Below are 20,009 nucleotides of genomic sequence, written 5' to 3' on the forward strand. Positions count from 1 at the left end.
GGCACTGCAGGAGGACCAGGATGGACATGTTGTCTCAGGAATGGGAGGGGGGAGTTGAAATGGTGCACGACTGGGAGGCGCAGTTGTTTACTGCGATCTGAGCGTAGGTGTTCTGCAAAGTGGTCCCAAGCCTCTGCTGCATTTCCCCAATGTAGCAGAAGCTACACCGTGTACAGCAGATGCAGCATACCACATGGGCGGATGTGCAGGTGAACATCTCTTTGATGTGGAAAGTCATCTTGGGGCCTGGGATCGGGGTAAGGGAGGTGGTGTGGGGGCAGGTGCAGCACTTCCTGCGGTTGTAGCAGAAAGTGCTGGGTGTGGTGGGTTTGGACGGGAGTGTGGAGCAGACAAGGACGTCGCAGAGAGAATGGTCTCTCCGAAAGCAGACAATGGTGGGGATAGAAAAATGTCTTTGGTGGTGGAGTTAGATTGTAGATGGCAGAAGTTTCGGAGGACGATGCGTTATATCCAGAGGTTAGTGGGGTGGTATGTGAGGACTAGGGGGATCCTCTCGGGGAAGTTATTGCGAGGGTGGTGTGTGAGGGATGAGTTGTGGGAAATGCGGGAGACACGATTGAGGACATTCTCGCCCACTGCAAGGGGGAAGTGGCGGTCCTGTAAGAACGAGGACATCTGGGATGTGCAGGAGTGGTATGCCTCTCCTTGGAGGAGATGGGGCAGAGGCAAAGGAATTGGGAATAGGGGATGGAGTTTTTGCAGGAAGGTGGGTCGGTTGAGGCGTATTGCAGGTAGCTGTGGGAGTCGGTGGGCTCGAAATGGACATCGGTTTGTAGGTGGTAGCCTGAGATGGAGACAGAAAGTCCAGGAAGGTGAGGGATGTGTTGGAGATGGTCCTTCCACCTTCAATGATGTAATGCAAATACACCATACAGTTCACTCACTCCTGCACCCTCTTTAGAAATGCACCTTTTATTTTGTATTGTCTCTACATGCTTTTCCCACTTTGAACTTCATCTGCCACTCGATTGCCGATTCCACCAATATGTCTGTGCCCTTTTGAGGTTCGACACCATGGTCCTCACTCTTATTTTCTTATCATGTACAAACTCTGAAATTGCATCCCTTATACCAGGCTGTATGTCATTAGCTAAGTTTAGAAAAGCCTGGCTCCTCCCCATAACCCATGGAACTCCACTACAAACCACCCCCTCATCCAAAGAGCATCCATTGGCATCACTTATGTTTCCAGTAATGCAGCCAACTCCATATCCCTGTCACTGCGCTGCCGTTCATTACAGGGGCTTGAACATTGTGTGGCACTGTATTATATGTCTTTAGGAAGCCCACGTAGACCACACGAACAACAGCCCTCTCGCCTATCTCCTCAAAATACTTGTGCTAGATAGTTGAAAGTGATTTTCCTTTTGAGGAGATCTGGCATGGATCTCAAAAAAGATTCATATTCATCCATGTATCTATTACGCAATTTTCAACTCATCTCCATTACTTCCTATCTTCCACTCCCCAGCATCACTCATGGAAATGCCAGGCGTCTACTCCATCACTTATCCCATTTGGAAACTGAATGAAAAGCTGATGCAAAAGGACAATGCATCGAGAAGTTGTTGCCTCTTCTCAGTGTTCATAATTTATTGCAGCTACTAATTTCCAATTTCAAAACAATTTCTCACACAGATTTAAAAGATCCACTCCCCACCCAAGTCCCCTAACCTGCCATTTCCACATACATGCTGTATATGTTGCTTGCCTTCTATTGAAGGAGAGCTTAACAATGTTGGAGCTGAAAGAGTTTGCAAATAAGACCTCTCCTCCTCAGCAATTTCTGTACCCTATTCCCCTGCTGAGAGCTTCACTTCAGACAAACAAGAGGAAAATAAGTGACCCAACCAATGATTGGCTGCTGTGAACATGAAGCTATTGGGAGGTATGGAAGGGTAGGAGGGAATAAGTAGTAATGAGAAATCAGGGGGAAAGAGGGGGGTGGTGTTGAAGAAGAAAGAAGGAAGACAAAAAAATGCTTTGAATCCAACTCTGCTTCCTTTAAATCATTCATCTGCTAACCCTCAGTCCCCAAAAGAAACAAAACAAGTCCACAAGCTGCAGATGGGGGCAGCCTTTGCAGTCGGCAAACTTCGAAAGAGTTCACTTGACCCTTGCTGCTGTTGGAAGGAGGGCAGAGGAAGCACCTAGTGTCTAATGTCGTCCGGAGAATAAAGTCATGTCACTAAGTGGTACACACCTGGAAGGCTAATGTAACGCTAAAAGGAAAGGGGAAACGCCTCGTTTACAAATTTGCCATGAATAAAACGTACGTTCCATATGTGCATGAAATTTATGCTACCTTTAGAGGAAGATATAGAAGTGTGTGAAATTTCTATTGTGGATTTTTTCAGTCAAGTTACCTGGTTAGCTGTTGGTAATTTAGGTCGTTTAAAAAAACAAAGATCCAAAATCCAGTTCCACAAAGACTTGTATTTCCATTTGGAATGGCAGACAGAAAAAGGTAAAGTGGGCATCAGAATTAAGTCACAAATGGACCAATTTCTTCTATAACCCCACTCAGCTCAGTGAGAGCCTGTCAAACAGGTACTCTCCCATGCCATTGTCAGGGGCTCCCAGTCTCTTCAGGTTGGTGATGTAATCTCCCAGCTTCTTGATCATCTTCACTTGCTCATCCAGGTAGTGCCTCTCCAGGAAGTCACACAGCTGGAACAAGGAGCCAGAATGTAATGTTAGAGCAGACACATCAACAATCACACCATTGCGCTTTTGCAGTGATATAAGTGTGAATAAGTGCTGGTATTTGAGAGCAGCTTGCTCTCCAGAAACAATGAACAGACTGGAATAGCTTTATTTGCAACTTTGCAAATGCAGAAATGGTGACAGAAACCTGAGTTTACCCACCAGGGATCAAACTGCCATTTCACAGAATTGGGTGGAAGTTCTAAACACTTACGCCTCTCACCAAGTCAGCAAAGCACATATCAGTGACTGACATCTATGTTCAGGATGGCTGCTGCTCTCAAACACTGGGACAATAGCAAGCCTATGCTTGTAGAACAGGAATAGCAGATTCCCATGTCACCTTGAGCTCCCTCGAGACATGCATCCCATCAGGAACTCACATGAGGGTCCGTGTGGCTAGAGGCGAGTTTGTGCAGATCCAGCAGACTCTGGTTCACATCCTTCTCCATCCGCAGAGCTCTCTGCATTGCCTCCAGACCATTGCCCCACTCATCCTGCTCTGGCTTCTGGAGGGAGAAGACAGTCATTAGTGAGGTTAGAAGGTCCAAGACTCGTACAAAGGCAAGAAAATGAAGACATGTGGTAATCTGTGCCATATCCAAACCAAGGATTAATAACAATTCACAATTCACAGAAGGTCATGGAGACCATTATCAGACATTTGATCCATCATTAAGAACTGCTGACAGATCAGGGCTAAAGACTGAAACATTTGGATGAAGTTACCTGTATTCAGGCTAGTCTACAGTAATGTATCAGTCTAAACTGTCATTGGGGCAAGTTCAGTGCTAAAACCCTTTCATTCTGATTTGTTGATCTTTCAGAAAAGGAAAGAATTAGCAAAACCAACTCACATCAAGCAGAGACTTTCTATCAAGACACCTCACTCATCTCAACACAAGATGTACAGGGGAGTCTGGGACACCAAGGCCATTGCACAAGCAAGAAACAACACAATTTGCATTTACTACAAGAGATAGACCCCAACCTTGATGTCCTGCAGGAGAACACGGCCACCACGTTTATTCTGGAATGCCATCAGTTTCTCAGCATGTTCCTGTTCCTCATGGGACTGCTCCTTGAAGAACTCTGCAAAGTGACGGAGGGCAACATCATCCCGGTCAAAGTAAGAGAACTGTAAGCAGAAGGGAACAGAAGGCAAGACTAAAATTTCATCACCAGCTTAAAGAGTAAAATAGTAACCTATTTAACAACTGACTGTATCACAAGTCACTTAACAAATAAACAGGTGACAATTGATCACAGCATTGATGTTACACATCATCTCCAGACAAACATTCCTCTCCTCCTTCCCCCACCACCCTACTCAAGTCAGCAACACTAGCTCCTCCCCCAAAAGGAACCCAATAATTAGAGACTAAAATATAATCTAATACTGTAATTGCTTCATGGAAACATCCAGTATTAAACATGGACATGAACATTAGACTTTTCCTGACACCATACACTTCAGAACATAAAAGACAGAGGAGGATGCTAACCAATTGTGCAGTAAGGCTCAGCAGTTAGCACTACTGCCACACAGTGCCAGGGACCAGGGTTTGATTAAAACTGTGCATGTGAAGTTCACACATTCTCTCCAAAGATGTGGGTTTCCTTTCACTGCCCATATATGCTAAATTGCCCATAGTGGCCAGGGCAGGGTCACAAGGGGACAGTAGGTGGGAGTGCTCTTGAGATGGACTCAATTGGACAAGTGACCTATATCTACATTATGCAGATGCTAATGATTATGATACCCAGCCAAAGAGAACCACTCTCAGAAGGAGTAATTTAGATTTCAACACTCTGCTTATTAAAGAGGAGAACTTCTAGGTCTTATCAGATTTACATTTAAATGCATTGTCTCATTTTACAATGCAGACAATCAAGCCTCACCATGGAGAGGTAAACATAAGAGGAATAGAGCTCCAGGTTGATCTGCTTGTTAACAGCATCCTCACAGTCCTTGTGATAGTTCTGGCACACTTGGGAAGCCATCTTCACTACTCCTGCTCACTATCACCTCAACACCTCCAGAACTGAACTCCTTTCCGACGAACTCTTTTCTTTATACTCCTGGGTCATCCTGCAATCAACCAGGGAATGACACCACCAATGATGACAGCCAATGAGGAATTGGCATGCATCCAGGCACCAATGAGGGGAATGGGGTGGAGTGAGATACTCAGAGCCAATCAGTTTTGAAATGGCAGCAAATCTGTGATTGGTCCCAGGAGCTGAAGGAAGCCTGAAGGTGACTGGGGGCCAAAAGCAATGTGTTGACTTTTATCTTGCTTCTGGAATGGGGTCAGGCCACTCGGCCTAACAGCAATTATGAATGGATATCAGTGGTTGGCATCATGAGCAACAGCCATATTCTATGAAATGACTGAAACAAAACTCACTCCAGGGCCAAAATCAGAGTAATATACTCCACATATAGTATATTCTGTACTGCATACAATATTGACATAGCCTGTACATTCTAGTCTTCTCCCTCCATCGAGATGATGACTAAACTGCTGTGAGCCTTTTCAGTTCAATTTTGCTGCAGACTGTGAGTTTTTAAGTCATTTCTACACATGGTTTCCTAACTCTGTGCTTTTCTTCAGTTCCTAGCTCTGTTGCTTTGAAAAAACTCTCATTTATCTTGGTGCAAGTTTGCTTTTCCTCACATGTTATTGATGTTGTTGATAATATTCTGCCTGTTTATGGTACTATCGTGCCAACTAATAGAATGCCATCAGGAAGCGTGAGAGAGATCTCTATTCTTTTGTCAATGTCACATGGAAATATATGGACGTCAGAGGACCCTGTGGGGAAGAGACAGAAACATCGAAACCTAGAACACAAGGGCAGGCGGAGGCCATTCAGCCGTTTGAGCCTGCTCCACCATTCTATATGATCATGGCTGATCCCAGCAAACCCAACAGTGTGTTCCTGCTTTCCCTCCATATCGTTCGATCCCTTTAGCCCCAAGCACTAGATCCAACAATTTGAAATCAATGCTTTGGTCTCAACTGTGTACCGTGGTTGCAGATTCCACAGGCTCTCCCACTGTCTTGGTGAAGAAATGTAATAGCCCATCCATGACACCAGGTTACACACAAATTGCCGATCGACAGTCAGATACCGACCTGTTTCGGAGAGTCCACAGTCAGTGTGTATCAGTTTGCTGTTTGGGATGATAAGTATTTTGACTAAGTAACACATGCATTTCTGCATTGACTGGAGATTAATGAAGCTTAGGGCTTGACGAGTAAAGTTGCCAGCAGCAAGGAATCAGATGTCGCCCTGGCCAAAGATGTTTCACAGTTAGTGTCTGCGAAATGATTAGAACTTTCGGCAATCCTGGTGGGTTGATGCCAATCTTATATGTAAACACCTGACTTACACACTGTCCCCCACGCCCTTGCAGAGTGAGCCTGAAGCAGATTTGTCCCAGACCCTGAATGCGGTAACAAGGTCCTTCCTGATCTGTTACTACTTAACATTGCAGCTGACAGAGACAGATGGGGATCAAGAGCAGAGGAAACATTCAACTGTGTTCTGAAGCGTCACCGTACTTGAAATGCTTACTCGGTGTCTCTCTCTCTCTCTCTCTCTCTCTCTCTCTCTCTATGGATGCTAGCGGACTAGCTGAGTTTCTCCTATAACCTGTTTTGTCTCCAGGTTGTCAACATCCACAAATCTTCAGTCCCACTTGCAACGCTTGGGAATTCCCAACAGATCCGAACAAAGACTGTAGTCACAAGCTAATGACATTATCATTAAATGGTGAATGCAGAAAGTCACCTATGAATTATACTGCAACTTTGCATTCATTTCAGCTACTTTGGAACTAGTCTAACGATGACCACAAAGCTGTTGTTGGAGAAAGCCCACCTTATCGACTCATGTCCTTGACCGATAGAGTGAGGATATGGAGTTAGGCCAGTAAAAGGAAGCAGCTTGTATTCTACAAGAGAAACCCAGTAGAAGAGAAACCTGGGTCCCCTCAGGCATGAATTGAGCAAAGCTCCGATTGAGATATTAAGCATTTCCCTTTGCTTTTATGACCAAAGGATCAGAGTGTGGAGGCTGATACAGCGGCAAGAGTATCGCACACTGTGCCCCTAAGAATAACGTAATTCAAACTCTCCTGAGAGTAAGCTGGAATTTTTGAAAATGAAAAAAAGGCACTCTTTCATCTCCCTCATTTAAACTCTTACTTGCTAAGGTTTCAGAAGGATGTGCGTAGCTCTGATTGTTGAGCAAGATATGCAAGCAGATTGTCCAGTTAGAGCCTTGTGGCTCAAGTTAAGGGATACCCTAGCCAGTTTATGGCAAAGGAGAGGTTTAACCTCCGGCACAGGTCATGCACTAGCATTCGTTAGGCTGGAATGCAGTGGCTACTGAATGAAAAGAAAGCTGAACCAATTAAAGGAAGAGACAGATGTGCAGTCAGGTTTTCAGGAGCTGAGAAAAAGGCAGATGCACTAGTGGTGTGGAAGGAAAACCTGCAGGATTGTATTAAATGGCAGACAGGAGTCAAGGAAGCTGATGGCCTACATTCAGACCCCTGCCTTGTACTTCACTGTAGCCACATCACGGGGGAGGTGGGGGGGAAAAGGTAAATGTTTGATGATCAGTCTAGGAATTAGTTACACAGGAGAACGTAGTTGAGTGAATATTTTATTTCCACATGCAGCAATAGAGAAACCGATACAAATAATTCTGCTTTCATGTACAATAGTGAAGCAATTCCAAACTGCCACTCAGCTGAGTGTGAGCCTGTCAAACAGGTACTCTCCCATGCCATTGGCAGGGGCTCCCAGTCTCTTCAGGTTGGTGATGTGATCTCCCAGCTTCTTGATCATCTTCACTTGCTCATCCAAGTAGTGCCTCTCCAGGAAGTCACACAGCTGGAAGAAAAAAATGTTAAGCATTTTCCTTCGCATTTCAACGCTCAGCCATCCTCTAGTCCAGAGGAGACAGATGCAAATTCACTAAATCACAGGAAGTGTACAACAGCATCATAGATACACTGTTTATGGCACCATGGAATGGAGACATGAACAGGGCTATTCAAAGTGGACACCATTCGATTCGGCTCAGATAATCCTTCCAATTCAACCCAAAACAGAAGTGCTTCAGCCTGAAAAACTCACATGAGGGTCCGTGTGGCCAGAGGCGAGTTTGTGCAGATCCAGCAGACTCTGGTTCACATCCTTCTCCATCTGCAGAGCTCTCTGCATTGCCTCCAGACCATTGCCCCACTCATCCTGCTCTGGCTTCTGGAGGGAGAAGACAGTCATTAGTGATGTTAGAAGGTCCAAGACTCGTACAAAGGCAAGAAAATGAAGACATGTGGTAATCTGTGCCAAATCCAAACCAAGGATTAAAAAATAATTCACAGAAGATCATGGAGACCATTATCAGACATTTGATCCATCATTGTAGACTGAAGGATCAGACCTTGAATTGTAGTATGAAGTCATTTTATTCAGATGGCTCTACAACAGCGTATCATAATTCCAACTTATATTTCAGGTTGAAAGCCCTTTCATTCTGAGCATTCAGATTTGATGATCTTTAGAAGGAAGGGGATTCACAAAACCAACTCACTCCAAGCTGAGATTTTCTATCAAGACACTTCACTCATCTCAACATATACTGGAGAGTTGAGAACAGCAAGGTCATTGTACAATTAGGAAGCTGCAGAAAATGTCATTTACTTCACAATAAATAGAATCCAACCTTGATGTCCTGCAGGAGGACTCGGCCTCCACGTTTATTCTGGAATACCATCAGTTTCTCAGCATGTTCCCGCTCCTCATGGGACTGCTCCTTGAAGAACTCAGCAAAGTGATGCAGAGCAACATCATCCTGGTCAAAGTACAAGAACTGTGGAAAGAAAAGCAAAGTGGAAATGTTTCTCAGTCACCCAAGAGACCTTCAAATCAGAAAGTAACCCAGTCACCATCATGAATCATCTAAGTTAGGTAGGAGAAATAGAGGAATGTTTGCAGGACAAAAGCAGAAAAACATCCCCATGGATTATGGCCCAGATAGCAGGCATTAGGTTTCCCTTTCCATAAGGGAAGTAAAGCCAACTGCAAACACTAGCCTGACAGTGCCCTATGAAGTCAGTTAGTCACAGCCAGGCATCCCTATTGCTCAGCGCTGGGAGCTGGTCAAGATTTGACCAACTGAGGCAGGATGTTGCCTTGCTGACTAACAGAGCCAGAAGTCTGTCAGCTACCTCATTACCTACATCACCCAACTGAACAATTCCAATTTTGAGTCTCTTCTGCATGGATGCCCAAGTAGAATGTCACACTTGGCATGCAGATTAAGAAAATCTAATTGCAACACTTAGCAATCCTCACATTCAATAGCTAATAGTCTTTTGCTCCTCAAAGAGAGAGTGAGCACCTGATTAATTGGGCTACTTCTTACAATGCAGAAGTAGATAGGAGAAAGTTTCCACAAGGAGTGATTTTTATACATTCTTCAGCCAACTAAATAAAGTTAAAGTTAGCAGCAAAGCCAGCTTACCCCTCTGTAGCTAAGACCATAAACTGTCCAGAAGGACAATGAGGGGAGGGCACTCAACAGGGAGATTCAATTTAAGAAACACCTACATTTAAGTGTTCCAGTATTAAGTGTGTTAGCTAGATTCAGTCAGGGAAGCAGGAGACTCCAGATACATTCTGCAGGTAGTTCATTGAACCAGAAAACACCAAAGCCTCAGTACAATTATAATCACAGCCTTAAAATTACAAGTAATCAAGCCTCACCATGGAGAGGTAAACATAGGAGGAATAGAGCTCCAGGTTGATCTGCTTGTTAACAGCATCCTCACAGTCCTTGTGGTAGTTCTCACACACTTGGGAAACCATCTTCACTATTCCTGCTCACTATCACCTAGACAACTCTAGCACTAATCCTTTGTACTACAATCTCTGGTATTTATACTCCTGGGACATTCTACGCTCAACGAGGGAATGACATCACCAATGATGACTGACATTCCCTGAAAGCCAATTCGGAATCTCCCATGAATTTAGCCCCGCCTCTGCCCTCCCACCAATTAGAGAGAGGGTGTGGGTGTATTCGGCAGAGCTGATCAGAGGTGCAGATTGTTGTCAAGTCTGGATGGTTATTCTGTGATTGGATCAGCAGTCGGTCATTTAGAATCTCCAATCTGCTGGAACTCTCTATCGGGTCATGGTTAGTTTGAACAAAAAACTAGATTTGGATTTGGAAAGCTTTTCTTTTTAAACTAAGCTTGTTGTGATCAACTGCAAGAGGTGCTCAATGAAGGAGAATCAGTTTCTGCTGGGATATTGGAGAGAAAGGTCGGAGATTGGTGGTAGTTCCTAGAAATTTGTAACAGAAACAAACAGGACAAAGACAGGAAGGATGTTTCTGATGACCAATGCGCCCAGAACCAAGGGTCACTGTCTAAGGATATAGAGTAGTCTGTTTGGGATTGAGTTGAGGAGAAATGTCTTCAGCCAGACAGTGGGGAGTCTGTTGTATTCTCTGGGACAAGAAACAGTTGAGGCCAAAATACTGAAGGTTTTGAAGAGTTAGATGTAGCTGATAGGGCTATGGGGATCAAAGGGTATGGAGAGAGAGTGTGAAGATGGTACTGAGTTAAGGGATTACCCATGATCATGTGGGATGCCAGAGCAGGCTGGAAAGGCTGTATCAAAATGGTTCATAATTTTGAACATTTCAATCAGGTCATCTTTTAATCGTCTCTGCTCCAAGGAGATAAGGCCAATTTTTAAAATCTTTCCTGGTATCATTCCAGCAAATCTCCTTTGCACAGTGTCCAGGGCTTTAATGCCCTCCCTTACAAACAGTGCCCAGAATTGAACACAATACTCTAATGTGGTCTGACCAATGGTGTGTAGTGGTGTAGCGTTACTTCTTTGCTTTTATACTCTCGGGCTCTCCTTAAAAACACAAGGTTCCTATAAGCCTTCTTCATGACTGTTTCATCTTGCCTGGCCACCTTCAGGGAATTGTAGTTTTAAATCCTGAGGGCTCTCTGCTCCTGTACTCACCTTGACGTTGTTCCATTGAACCTGTATTATCTCTTCATGTCTCCATGTTTCTTCTACCAAACTGCATTTCTTGCATTTTTTTGTGTTGAAATTATAAAGTGATTGCCAACATCAAATCTTACCCAATAAAAATCAAATGATCCTAATTCTGAAGTCTTCAAATGACCCCCCCCGCCCCCCCGCCCCGCCTGTGTGTGTGTGTCCACTATATGATGCAAAGAGTAGTGATAAACGGGTCCCCTTCGGAATGGCAGGCAGTGACCAGTGGGGTACCACAAGGTTCGGTGCTGGGACCACAGCTGTTTACGATATATATGAATGATATAGACGAAGACATTAAAAGTAGTATTAGCAAATTTGCTGATGACACAAAGTTGGGTGGCAGTGTGTAATGTGAGGAGGATGTTATGAGAACACAGGGTGACTTGAACAGACGAGGTGAGTGGACGGATGCATAGCAGACGCAGTTTAATGTGGATAAATGTGTGGTTATACACTTTGGTGGCAGGAACAGGAAGGCAGATTACTATCTCAATGGAGTCAAGTTAGGTAAAGGGCAAGTACAACGAGATCTAGGTGTTCTTGTACATCAGTCAATGAAAGTAAGCATGCAGGTACAGCAGGCAGTGAAGAAAGCTAATGGCATGCTTGCCTTCATAACAAGAGGAATTGAGTATAGGAGCAAAGAGGTCTTTTTGCAGCTGTACAGGGCCCTGGTGAGACCGCACCTGGAGTATTGTGTGCAGTTTTGGTCTCCAAATTTGAGGAAGGATGTTCTTGCTATTGAGGGAGTGCAGCGTAGGTTCACAAGGGCAATTCCCAGAATGGCGGGACTATCATATGTTAAAAGATTGGAGCGACTGGGCTTGTATACACTTGAGTTTAGAAGGATGAGAAGGAATCTGATTGAGGCGTATAAGATTATTAAGGGATTGGACACTCTGGAGGCAGGAAGCATGTTTCTGCTGATGGGTGAGTCCAGAACTAGAGGACACAGTTTAAACATCAGGGGAAGGCCATTTAGAGCAGAGTTGAGGAAAAACGTCTTCACCCAGAGAGTGGTGGATATATGGAATGCTCTTCCCCAGAAGGCAGTGGAGGCCAAGTCTCTGGATACTTACTAGAAAGAGATAGATAGAACTCTTAAAGGTAGTGGGATCAAGGGTTATGGGGATAAGGCTGGAACAGGATACTGATTGTGGATGATCAGCCATGATCATAATGAATGGTGGTGCTGGCTCGAAGGGCCGAATGGCCTACTCCAGCACCTATTGTCTATTGTCTACTGTCTGTCCCTTCTGTGAAGAGGCTGTTTCTGACATTATCCTGGACAGTTTAGCTTTAATTTGAAGATTCTATTTCCAATCCATACGCTCAGCCCTAGATGACCCATTGAGACGAAACAATTCCTCTCAATCTACCCTGTCAAATCCACTAATGCTCTTAAAACTTCCAAATACCGCCGGCTCTTAACCTTCCATACTGAGGGACTCGGGCAAGCTGCCATCATCATTTAACCAGCTCTTTATCTCTGAGTTGATTCTGGAAATTCTCGGCTGCACCATCTTTAGGCCCAACCTGCCAAAAATGATATACCAGAGATGGTTGAACCAGAACTTGACAATTTCATAAAAAACCTCCACCCAGAGGTGTGCAAATCCCTTAGAGATCAGGACTGACATTGAATTAATTTCTTTGTTCAGTGTGTTTATATCTCGTCTCTAGTTTCAATACATTTCTGTCCACTTGTCTCAGTTTTATTTTGATCATTAGTTTTGACAACCCAGCAGAAGATGCCCCATTTCTAAAACACTCTGACTCATCTTTCTTGGTCAGGAGTGGATAACTTCATACTTCCCCTTATTGAACTGTATCAGCCATTCTTCCCCACTCCATGGAAGTTTGAAACATTCTACTGTCATGATAAAGTGCCACTTGATGTAATGCCATCAGCAAATATTTGAATTGTGGCTGTCCATTTCTTCATCTGTAACATTTATAATCCAAGGAAAAGCTAAGGCCCCAGTTTCTCTCCTTGGGGAAAGTAATGACATCTTGCTTTCTCTTTTATTACCTCATGGGGTGAACGTTTTGTTGGCTGGCCCAGCATTTATTGCATTTCCCTAATTATTATTGTCTTCTTGAATTGCTGTTGTCCATTTGGTGCAGGGAGATCCATAATGCCATTTTGGACAGAATTCCAGGATTCAGATGGTATGACTGTAGATTGAGTTTTGCCTCATGAGCTTCATTGAGTATTTTGAAGAAGTGATGAAGAGCAATGATGAGGGCAGAGTGGTGGGCGTGATCTACATGGACTGCAACGAAGCGTTTTACAATGTTGCTCATAGTAAGCTGTTTAGCAAAGTGAGATCACATGGAATCCATGGAGAATTATCCATTTGGATACAGAAATGGCTCAAAGGTGGAGGGCAAAGGGTTCCGGTAGAGGCAACAAAGTGCGGAGCTGGAGGAACATAGCAGGCCAGGCAGCATCAGAGGAGCAGGAAAGCTGTTGTTTCGGGTTGAGACCCTTCTACCGAAATTGGGAGGGGAGGGGAAGCTCAGAAATAAAGAGGAGGGGTGGGACTGGGAAGGTAGATGGGATGGTGATGGGTGAGTGCAGATAGGGGGTAGTCAGGAATGGCCAGTGAGGTGGGGGGGATGCAGATAGGTGGGAGAGAAGATGGACAGGTCAAAGAGGTGGGGATGAGAGGGAGAGAGGGGATTGGTCATGGGGTGAGGAGATTTTGAAGTTAATAAGGTCCACATTTAGTGTCGTGGGCTGTAAGCTCCCAAGGCAGAATATGAGGTGCTTCTCTTCCAGTTTGAGGATGACATTGGTGTGATACTGGAGGATGCCCAAAATGGACAGGTCATCCAGGAATGGGAGCGGGAGGGAAGTTAAAACATTTTGCGATTGGAAAACGTTGTTTTTTGTTGCACATTGAACACAGATGCTCTAGAAAAACTGTCTCCCTCATGTAGCGGAGGCCACATTGGGTGCAGCCGATACAACAGACCAACTTGAAACATGTGCAGGTTATCCCTGTCTGATGTCGAAGGTTTGTTTGTTTTTCTTTTGTTTTGAATGGAGACACGTGGGAGGCGGTTAGGTGTAGCTGTTCCTACAGTTGTAGGGAACCGGGCTGGGGTTAATGGCGAGTACAGAGTGGATGAGGGAGTGGCAGGGATACCAGCGGAGAGGTACTGGGGTGTCCATAGTAAGAGGGGCTATGCCTGCTTCTGTCAGTTATGTGGAACAGTCCCTCTTCTGCTGCTACACTGGCATTATCCCGTACCTCTTCCTTACTCATAGATTGACAGTAAATAGCCAGCTACATTGCTGTGTGGGTGGTGAGTCAGCTGTCAGCCAACTGCTTTCCTTCCCTGAAAGGGTTAGAAAAACGTAGGACTGCTGAGAGTTGGCCTTTCAGCAAATTAAGTGAAGTGTCTCTTTTCTCTTCCACTCTTTCCCCGTCCTTTCGATCTCCTCTCTTCCCCCCTCCCTCCACCCCCTGCCCGAAGCCTGGATGCAATGCAGGGAACTCTGCAGAGAGAGAAGAAGGTGAACCAGAGTCTATTGGATCTCCATGTCTGCAAATGTAGCTTTAATTGCACCAGCTGTCCCCAGCAGTTGATTGCTGGAGCCAGAACAGGAACTATGCCACGTTTGTCCCACAAGCTACAAGGTGGGCATTGAGGATAGGAGACACTGTTACAGGAGAGAGCAGATTCCTCATTCAGTCTCCTACAGTGGAGACTTGTTAGAAAATCCAATTCCTTAGCTTGGGAAACTAGAACAGTGGTGTCTTGCTTGTTCAAAGAAGCATGCCAAAAAAATGCAATGCACGTGCCAGATGCTATTGCTGTTCCTTTTTTATTAACAAAGTATTTTTTAAATGCTTGGATTCTGCTAACCAAGTTAAGTGAAGGTTACTAGCAAAACTGAGGTCTGGCAGCACCTGTGGATAGACTTCAGTTGAGGAGTCACCAGACTCAACCATTAATTGGTGTATCAACACGTGCAGAGTGCCACCTGCCCCCCTGACTCTAGCCGTTTGTATTGTGTTTGATCCCAGCTTTTAGGAAAGTTGGAGCATTGCTAGGGACAGGGCACCAGTTAAGTGGCTAACAGTTAGAATGGAGCAATTTTGGTGAAGCTGTTGCCTGGAGACTGCTCTTACAGAACTGTCACCGTGAGCACTGCTTAAAAGCCAAAAGCTTAACAGTTTGATTTCCACAACAATTACTCATTTAAAAAAATCTTTTGACTTTGGATTCAGAAACTGAACAAAAATTGCCAGGGCAAGCATTGATTCAATGCAGAGAGCAAAAAGCCAAAGCGATTTAATAATCAGGTAATAAGCAGCCAAATAAGTGTAGTCAGATACATGGGCAATGTTTTCATTTTGTGCAGAGTGTGCAAAAAAAAAGTCATTCACTAGAACACCAGTGTACAACAAATGGAGTTGTTGAATCCTCATTCAGCTCAGGCTGAGCCTGTCAAACAGATACTCTCCTTTGCCCTTCTGAGGGGCTCCCAGTCTCTTCAGGTTGGTGATGTTATCTCCCAGCTTCCTGATCATCTTCACTTGCTCATCCAAGTAGTGCCTCTCCAGGAAGTCACAGCTGGAAGACAAGACAAGTTAGTGGAATCCACTGAAGACATTTGGAAGTGACCCTCAATTCAGATTTAACAAATCAATACCATGTTGAGGGAGAGGGGCACTCTGGTGATGCGTTTGGACTGTTGTAGATTTAACAGTCTGCAGGAGGCAGTTATGAGACAATTGTATTCCCCCTCCCCACAAGAGTACACAAACAGATCACTTTCAGGTTGGAAACATTCATCTTTCCTGGAATTTGAAAGTCATCCTGGTAGTTTGTTGTTCGAAAGGCCATCAGCCCTACATGCTGAATTTAGCAGTGAAAGGCAAGGAAGCTTATTGGAGAGAAAGTGAGGAACTCACATGAGGGTCTGTGTGGCCAGAGGAGAGATTGTGCAGATCCAGCAAACTCTGGTTCACATCCTTCTCCTTCTGCAGAGCTCCCTGCCTTGCCTCCAGATCATTGACCATGGTCAGTCTTCTGAAGCGGCAGCGTGGGGGTGGATGGCAAGAGACAAGACACATCACTTAAAATGCAAGAAACCAGTGAAAAAAGCAACAAGACCTCCATCTCATTAGGAGAGTGTATAACAGCTAAGAGATTATATCCAAAGCATTAAAATGCTATAATATTCAGGGCTTAAAAAGCCTTCTTCAGGACAAAATGACATTTCATTAAACCCAATCTTGATGTCCTACAAGAGGAGCATGCACCCACATTCTGGAATGCCATCAGTTTCTCAGCTGTTCCCATTCCTTCGAGGAACAGTGCCATGAGAACTCAAAGTGACACAGGACAACATCTTCCCAGTCAAAAGTGAAAGGATTGTAAACAGGGAAACCCATTGGGGTTTGTTGTTAAAGATCCTTCTCTACTTGAAATGCTTCTTCAGTCAGGCCTGCAGGTTCTGGAAGGGAAAGCCTCCCTTGTAAATCACAACAAAAACAACACCATAATAGATTGAGGTGTAGTTTCTTGCCTTGTGAAGCAGGAGGGAAGGAAAAGGATCATCTTCCTACAAGTTGGGTCTTGAATATTTCATACTTGACACAAAATATTAAGTATTAAAATAAAACCTCATCATTCCAAAAGGCCATATGGGTAGGGAAAATGGCTCAGCTTCAGCAAGGAAACCTTCCAACACAGAACAGGATTCTCAGCTCTGGAGTGAACTAGCAAAGTTTATTAGTGAAGTATTGACAGCAAATAGAACTCAGGATTGTGACAGTGTTCCTCCCTCTGGGATGGAGGTCCAGGGTCGCATACGCTCTAGAGGTCAGACATATTATCTCTAGACAGATTAACACTATTCAATAGAATAAATCCAATTACATTGTACAGAAAAACACGCACAGACTTCCCAGGTCATACATCAGGATCAAACCATTAAAAGATTATTCACTTCTCAAGGTCAGGGAAAGGCCACAGAAGATTCTAAAATATGAATTGAATGATGCAGAGAGACCCTACACCCACAATACATTGAGGCCACAGCTTGAAATCTGAAATAAATCCAGAGAACACCACTGTCACCATGGAGAGGTAAACATGGGAGAAAGAAAGCACCAGGGTGATCTGCTTGTTAACAACATCCTCACAGGCCTTGTGATGGTTCTGCCACACTTGGGATGGCATCTTCGCTATTGCTGCTCACAATCACTTGGACAACTCTAGAACTGAGTCTCCCTCCAACAAGCTCTTGTATTTATACTCCAGAGACCATCCTGCACCAACCAGGGAATGACATCACTAACAATGATTGACAATCTCTGACAGCCAATCAGGAATCTGCAAGAACCCAGTCACCAATGAACAGAGGAGGAGGAGAGTGGGGCAATGTGCTGAGACCCAGAGTCAATCAGAGATTTGGGTAACAGTCAGGTTGAGATTATTATTCTGTGATAACGAGAGCACTCAGCCTCTCAAACCTGTCCCCTAATTCAACTGGATCGGTGCGAGTCTGAGTCTTCATTTAATACCTTTGCCTGGGTTCTGCATCGCATCATATTGTGAACTAGCACAGCTCAACAAATCAGTTTCGAAATGTCCAATTGACTTGCAGAACTTTGGGAGTGATACTGTAATGTTTGAGATTAAGCATCATCACTGATTACCATAGCTTTGATCTGAAGATTATTCCCCCTTTTCCAGGATTACTTCGCCACAGGAAACAGTACATTGTCTAACGGCACGATTAGATCCATTAATAATCCAAAGTACCTGGATAATATTCGTTCTCGAGTCTTCCACACTTTGCAAGGACAAGGCTAGTTGATGTAAACTGTATTCATAACGTAACCAGCTTGGGGCTGAGAAAATGCTGGTGAATCTGTGCTAAGGTTCCTCAAATAACCCTGTCAGAGCTCAGCACAGCGCTCCAAATGTGCTCTGATGCCACTTCTATGCTGTTGTATTACAACACATGCTGTTTTGTTGTCCAGCCGGCTTGGGGGGAAACTGAGCACGTTCTGGCCTTTTTAATTCGGCTTTCATATCTGCCCACTGCCACACGGTTATTACGGTGCTGATGGCGACCATTCAGCCCATCGTATCCACCACCAACTCGCTGAGCGTTTCACCTCTTGCCATTCTCCTGCACTGTCCCTGTAATCTCCATGTTATTCCCTTTCAGATATCAGTCCTATTCCCTTTTGAATGCGTGAATTGAACCTGCCTCCAACACACTCTCGGACTATACATTTCACACCCTATCCACTCGCTGTGTTGGAAGGTTTTTATTTTCGCAGATCACTTCAGCTTCTTTTGCCAATTTTAAACCTGTGCCTTCTTGCACCTGACCCTTTCACAAATGGGAACATCGTGCCCCTGTTTGTTCTTTCTGGATCCGAATTTGAGCCGTTTGCTTTCCAGAGAGAAAAGTCCCAGCTTCTCCAATATATCCTCACACCTGAAATTCCTCATTCCTGTTGCCATTCCAGTCAGCCTCTTCTGCACTCTCTCCTATACCTACACTCTTTCCTTCAGTGTGATGTGCAGATCGAGACACAGTATTCCTGTTGGAGTCAAACTTAAGCAGGTTCAGCATAATCACCTTGCTCTTGTACACTTGTCCCTACTAATAAAGCTCAGGGCACAGGGTGCTTTATTAACCATTCTCTTGAATAGCCCTCAGAGATAATGGGAACTGCAGATGCTGGAGAATCCGAGAAAACAAAGTGTAGAGCTGGATGAACACAGCAGGTCAAGCAGCATCTTAGGAGCACAAAAGCTGACGTTTTGGGCCTAGACCCTTCATCAGCAAAGGGGGATGGGGAAAGAATTCTGAAATAAATAGGGAGAGGGGTAGGCGGACCGAAGATGTATGAAGGAGAAGGTAGGTGGAGAGGAGAGTATGGGTGGGGAGGTAGGGAGGGGATAGGTCAGTCCGGGGAGGATGGACAGGTCAAAGGGGCCAGGTGAGGTTAGTAGGTAGGAAATGGAGGTGTGGCTTGAGGTGGGAGGAGGGTCTAGGTGAGAGGAAGAACAGGTTAAGGAGGCTGGGATGAGCTGGGCTGGTTTTGGGATGCAGTGGGAGGAGCGGAGATTTTGAAGCTGGTGAAAGCCACATTGATACCATTGGGCTGCAGAGTTCCCAAGTGGAATATGAGTTGCTGTTCCTGCAACCTACGGGTGGCATCATTATGGCACTGCAGGAGGACCAGGATGGACATGTTGTCACAGGAACGGCGGGGGGAGTTGAAATGGTGCACGACTGGGAGGTGCAGTTGTTTACTGCAAACTGAGCATCGGTGTTCTGCAAAGCGGTCCCCAAGCCTCCGCTGTGTTTCCCCAATGTAGAGGAAGCCACGCCGTGTACAGCAGATGTAGTGTACCACATTGGCAGATGTGCAGGTGAACATCTGTTTGATGTGGAAAGTCATCCTGGGGCCTGGGATGGGGGTGAGGGAGGTGGTGTGGGGGCAGGGGTAGCACTTCCTGCGGTTGTAGCAGAAAGTGCTGGGTTTGGATGGGAGTGTGGAGCGAACAAGGACATCGCGGAGAGAGTGGTCTCTCCGAAAGCAGACAATGGTGGGATCGAAAAATGTCTTTGGTGGTGGAGATGGATTGTAGATGGCAGAAGTGTCGGAGGACGATGCATTATATCCAGAGGCTAGTGGGGTGGTATGTGAGGACTAGGGGGATCCTCTTGGGGAAGTTATTGCGAGGGTAGTGTGTGAGGGATGAGTTGTGGGAAATGCGGGAGACACGATTGAGGACATTCTCGCCCACTGCAAAGGGGGAAGTGGCGGTCCTGTAAGAACGAGGACATCTGGGATGTGCAGGAGTGGAATGCCTCTCCTTGGAGCAGATGGGGGAAGAGGGAAAGGAATTGGGAATCGGGCATGGAGTTTTTGCAGGAAGGTGGGTTGGAGGAGGCGTATCACAGGTAGCTGTGGGAGTTGGTGGGCTCGAAATGGACATCGGTTTGTAGGTGGTTGCCTGTGATGGAGACAGAAGGTCCAGGAAGGTGAGGGACGTGTTGGAGATGGTCCTTCCACCTTCAATGCTGTAATGCAAATACACCATGCACTTCACTCACTCCTGCACCCTCTTTAGAAATGCACCTTTTATTTTGTATTGTCTCTACATGCTTTTCCCACCATT

The 20,009-nt window shown here is 45.1% G+C and overlaps 3 protein-coding genes across 3 annotated transcripts; all 3 read right to left on the reverse strand.

Moving 5' to 3' along the window:
• Positions 1–2,544: 2,544 nt before the first annotated feature.
• LOC132206408 (ferritin, middle subunit-like) lies at positions 2,545–4,731 on the reverse strand. Its single transcript, XM_059640518.1, has 4 exons — positions 4,630–4,731; positions 3,719–3,865; positions 3,111–3,236; positions 2,545–2,691 (listed from the first exon to the last, which is right to left on the reverse strand). Exons 1-4 carry the CDS (start codon positions 4,729–4,731, stop codon positions 2,545–2,547), a joined length of 522 nt encoding a protein of 173 aa, XP_059496501.1.
• A 2,759-nt stretch (positions 4,732–7,490) lies between these two features.
• Positions 7,491–9,629, reverse strand: LOC132206432 (ferritin, heavy subunit-like). Its single transcript, XM_059640570.1, has 4 exons — positions 9,516–9,629; positions 8,473–8,619; positions 7,884–8,009; positions 7,491–7,637 (listed from the first exon to the last, which is right to left on the reverse strand). Exons 1-4 carry the CDS (start codon positions 9,615–9,617, stop codon positions 7,491–7,493), a joined length of 522 nt encoding a protein of 173 aa, XP_059496553.1. The 5' UTR covers positions 9,618–9,629.
• A 2,673-nt stretch (positions 9,630–12,302) lies between these two features.
• Positions 12,303–17,039, reverse strand: LOC132206525 (ferritin, heavy subunit-like). The gene is made up of 3 exons (XM_059640715.1): positions 16,886–17,039; positions 15,767–15,930; positions 12,303–12,371 (listed from the first exon to the last, which is right to left on the reverse strand). Exons 1-3 carry the CDS (start codon positions 17,037–17,039, stop codon positions 12,303–12,305), a joined length of 387 nt encoding a protein of 128 aa, XP_059496698.1.
• Between the last annotated feature and the right edge of the window lie 2,970 nt (positions 17,040–20,009).

This window comes from Stegostoma tigrinum, chromosome 38 (genome assembly GCF_030684315.1).
Source record: "Stegostoma tigrinum isolate sSteTig4 chromosome 38, sSteTig4.hap1, whole genome shotgun sequence".
Taxonomy (NCBI): domain Eukaryota; kingdom Metazoa; phylum Chordata; class Chondrichthyes; order Orectolobiformes; family Stegostomatidae; genus Stegostoma; species Stegostoma tigrinum.

Excerpts from the sequence above, each read along its gene's own strand:
- LOC132206408 (XM_059640518.1), bottom strand. The coding sequence starts at position 4,731 with ATGGCTTCCCAAGTGTGCCAGAACTATCACAAGGACTGTGAGGATGCT. Across the intron at positions 3,866-4,629 it reads CTTATGTTTACCTCTCCATG|TTCTCTTACTTTGACCGGGA; the intron begins GTGAGGCTTGAT and ends TTCTGCTTACAG. Across the intron at positions 3,237-3,718 it reads TTCTCCTGCAGGACATCAAG|AAGCCAGAGCAGGATGAGTG; the intron begins GTTGGGGTCTAT and ends TTCTCCCTCCAG.
- LOC132206432 (XM_059640570.1), bottom strand. The coding sequence starts at position 9,617 with ATGGTTTCCCAAGTGTGTGAGAACTACCACAAGGACTGTGAGGATGCT. Across the intron at positions 8,620-9,515 it reads CCTATGTTTACCTCTCCATG|TTCTTGTACTTTGACCAGGA; the intron begins GTGAGGCTTGAT and ends TTCTTTCCACAG. Across the intron at positions 7,638-7,883 it reads CTGGCCACACGGACCCTCAT|CTGTGTGACTTCCTGGAGAG; the intron begins GTGAGTTTTTCA and ends TTTTTCTTCCAG.
- LOC132206525 (XM_059640715.1), bottom strand. The coding sequence starts at position 17,039 with ATGCCATCCCAAGTGTGGCAGAACCATCACAAGGCCTGTGAGGATGTT. Across the intron at positions 15,931-16,885 it reads TTTCAAGCTGTGGCCTCAAT|TGATGTGTCTTGTCTCTTGC; the intron begins GTATTGTGGGTG and ends TTGCATTTTAAG. Across the intron at positions 12,372-15,766 it reads CTGGCCACACAGACCCTCAT|GTTGGGCCTAAAGATGGTGC; the intron begins GTGAGTTCCTCA and ends CATTTTTGGCAG.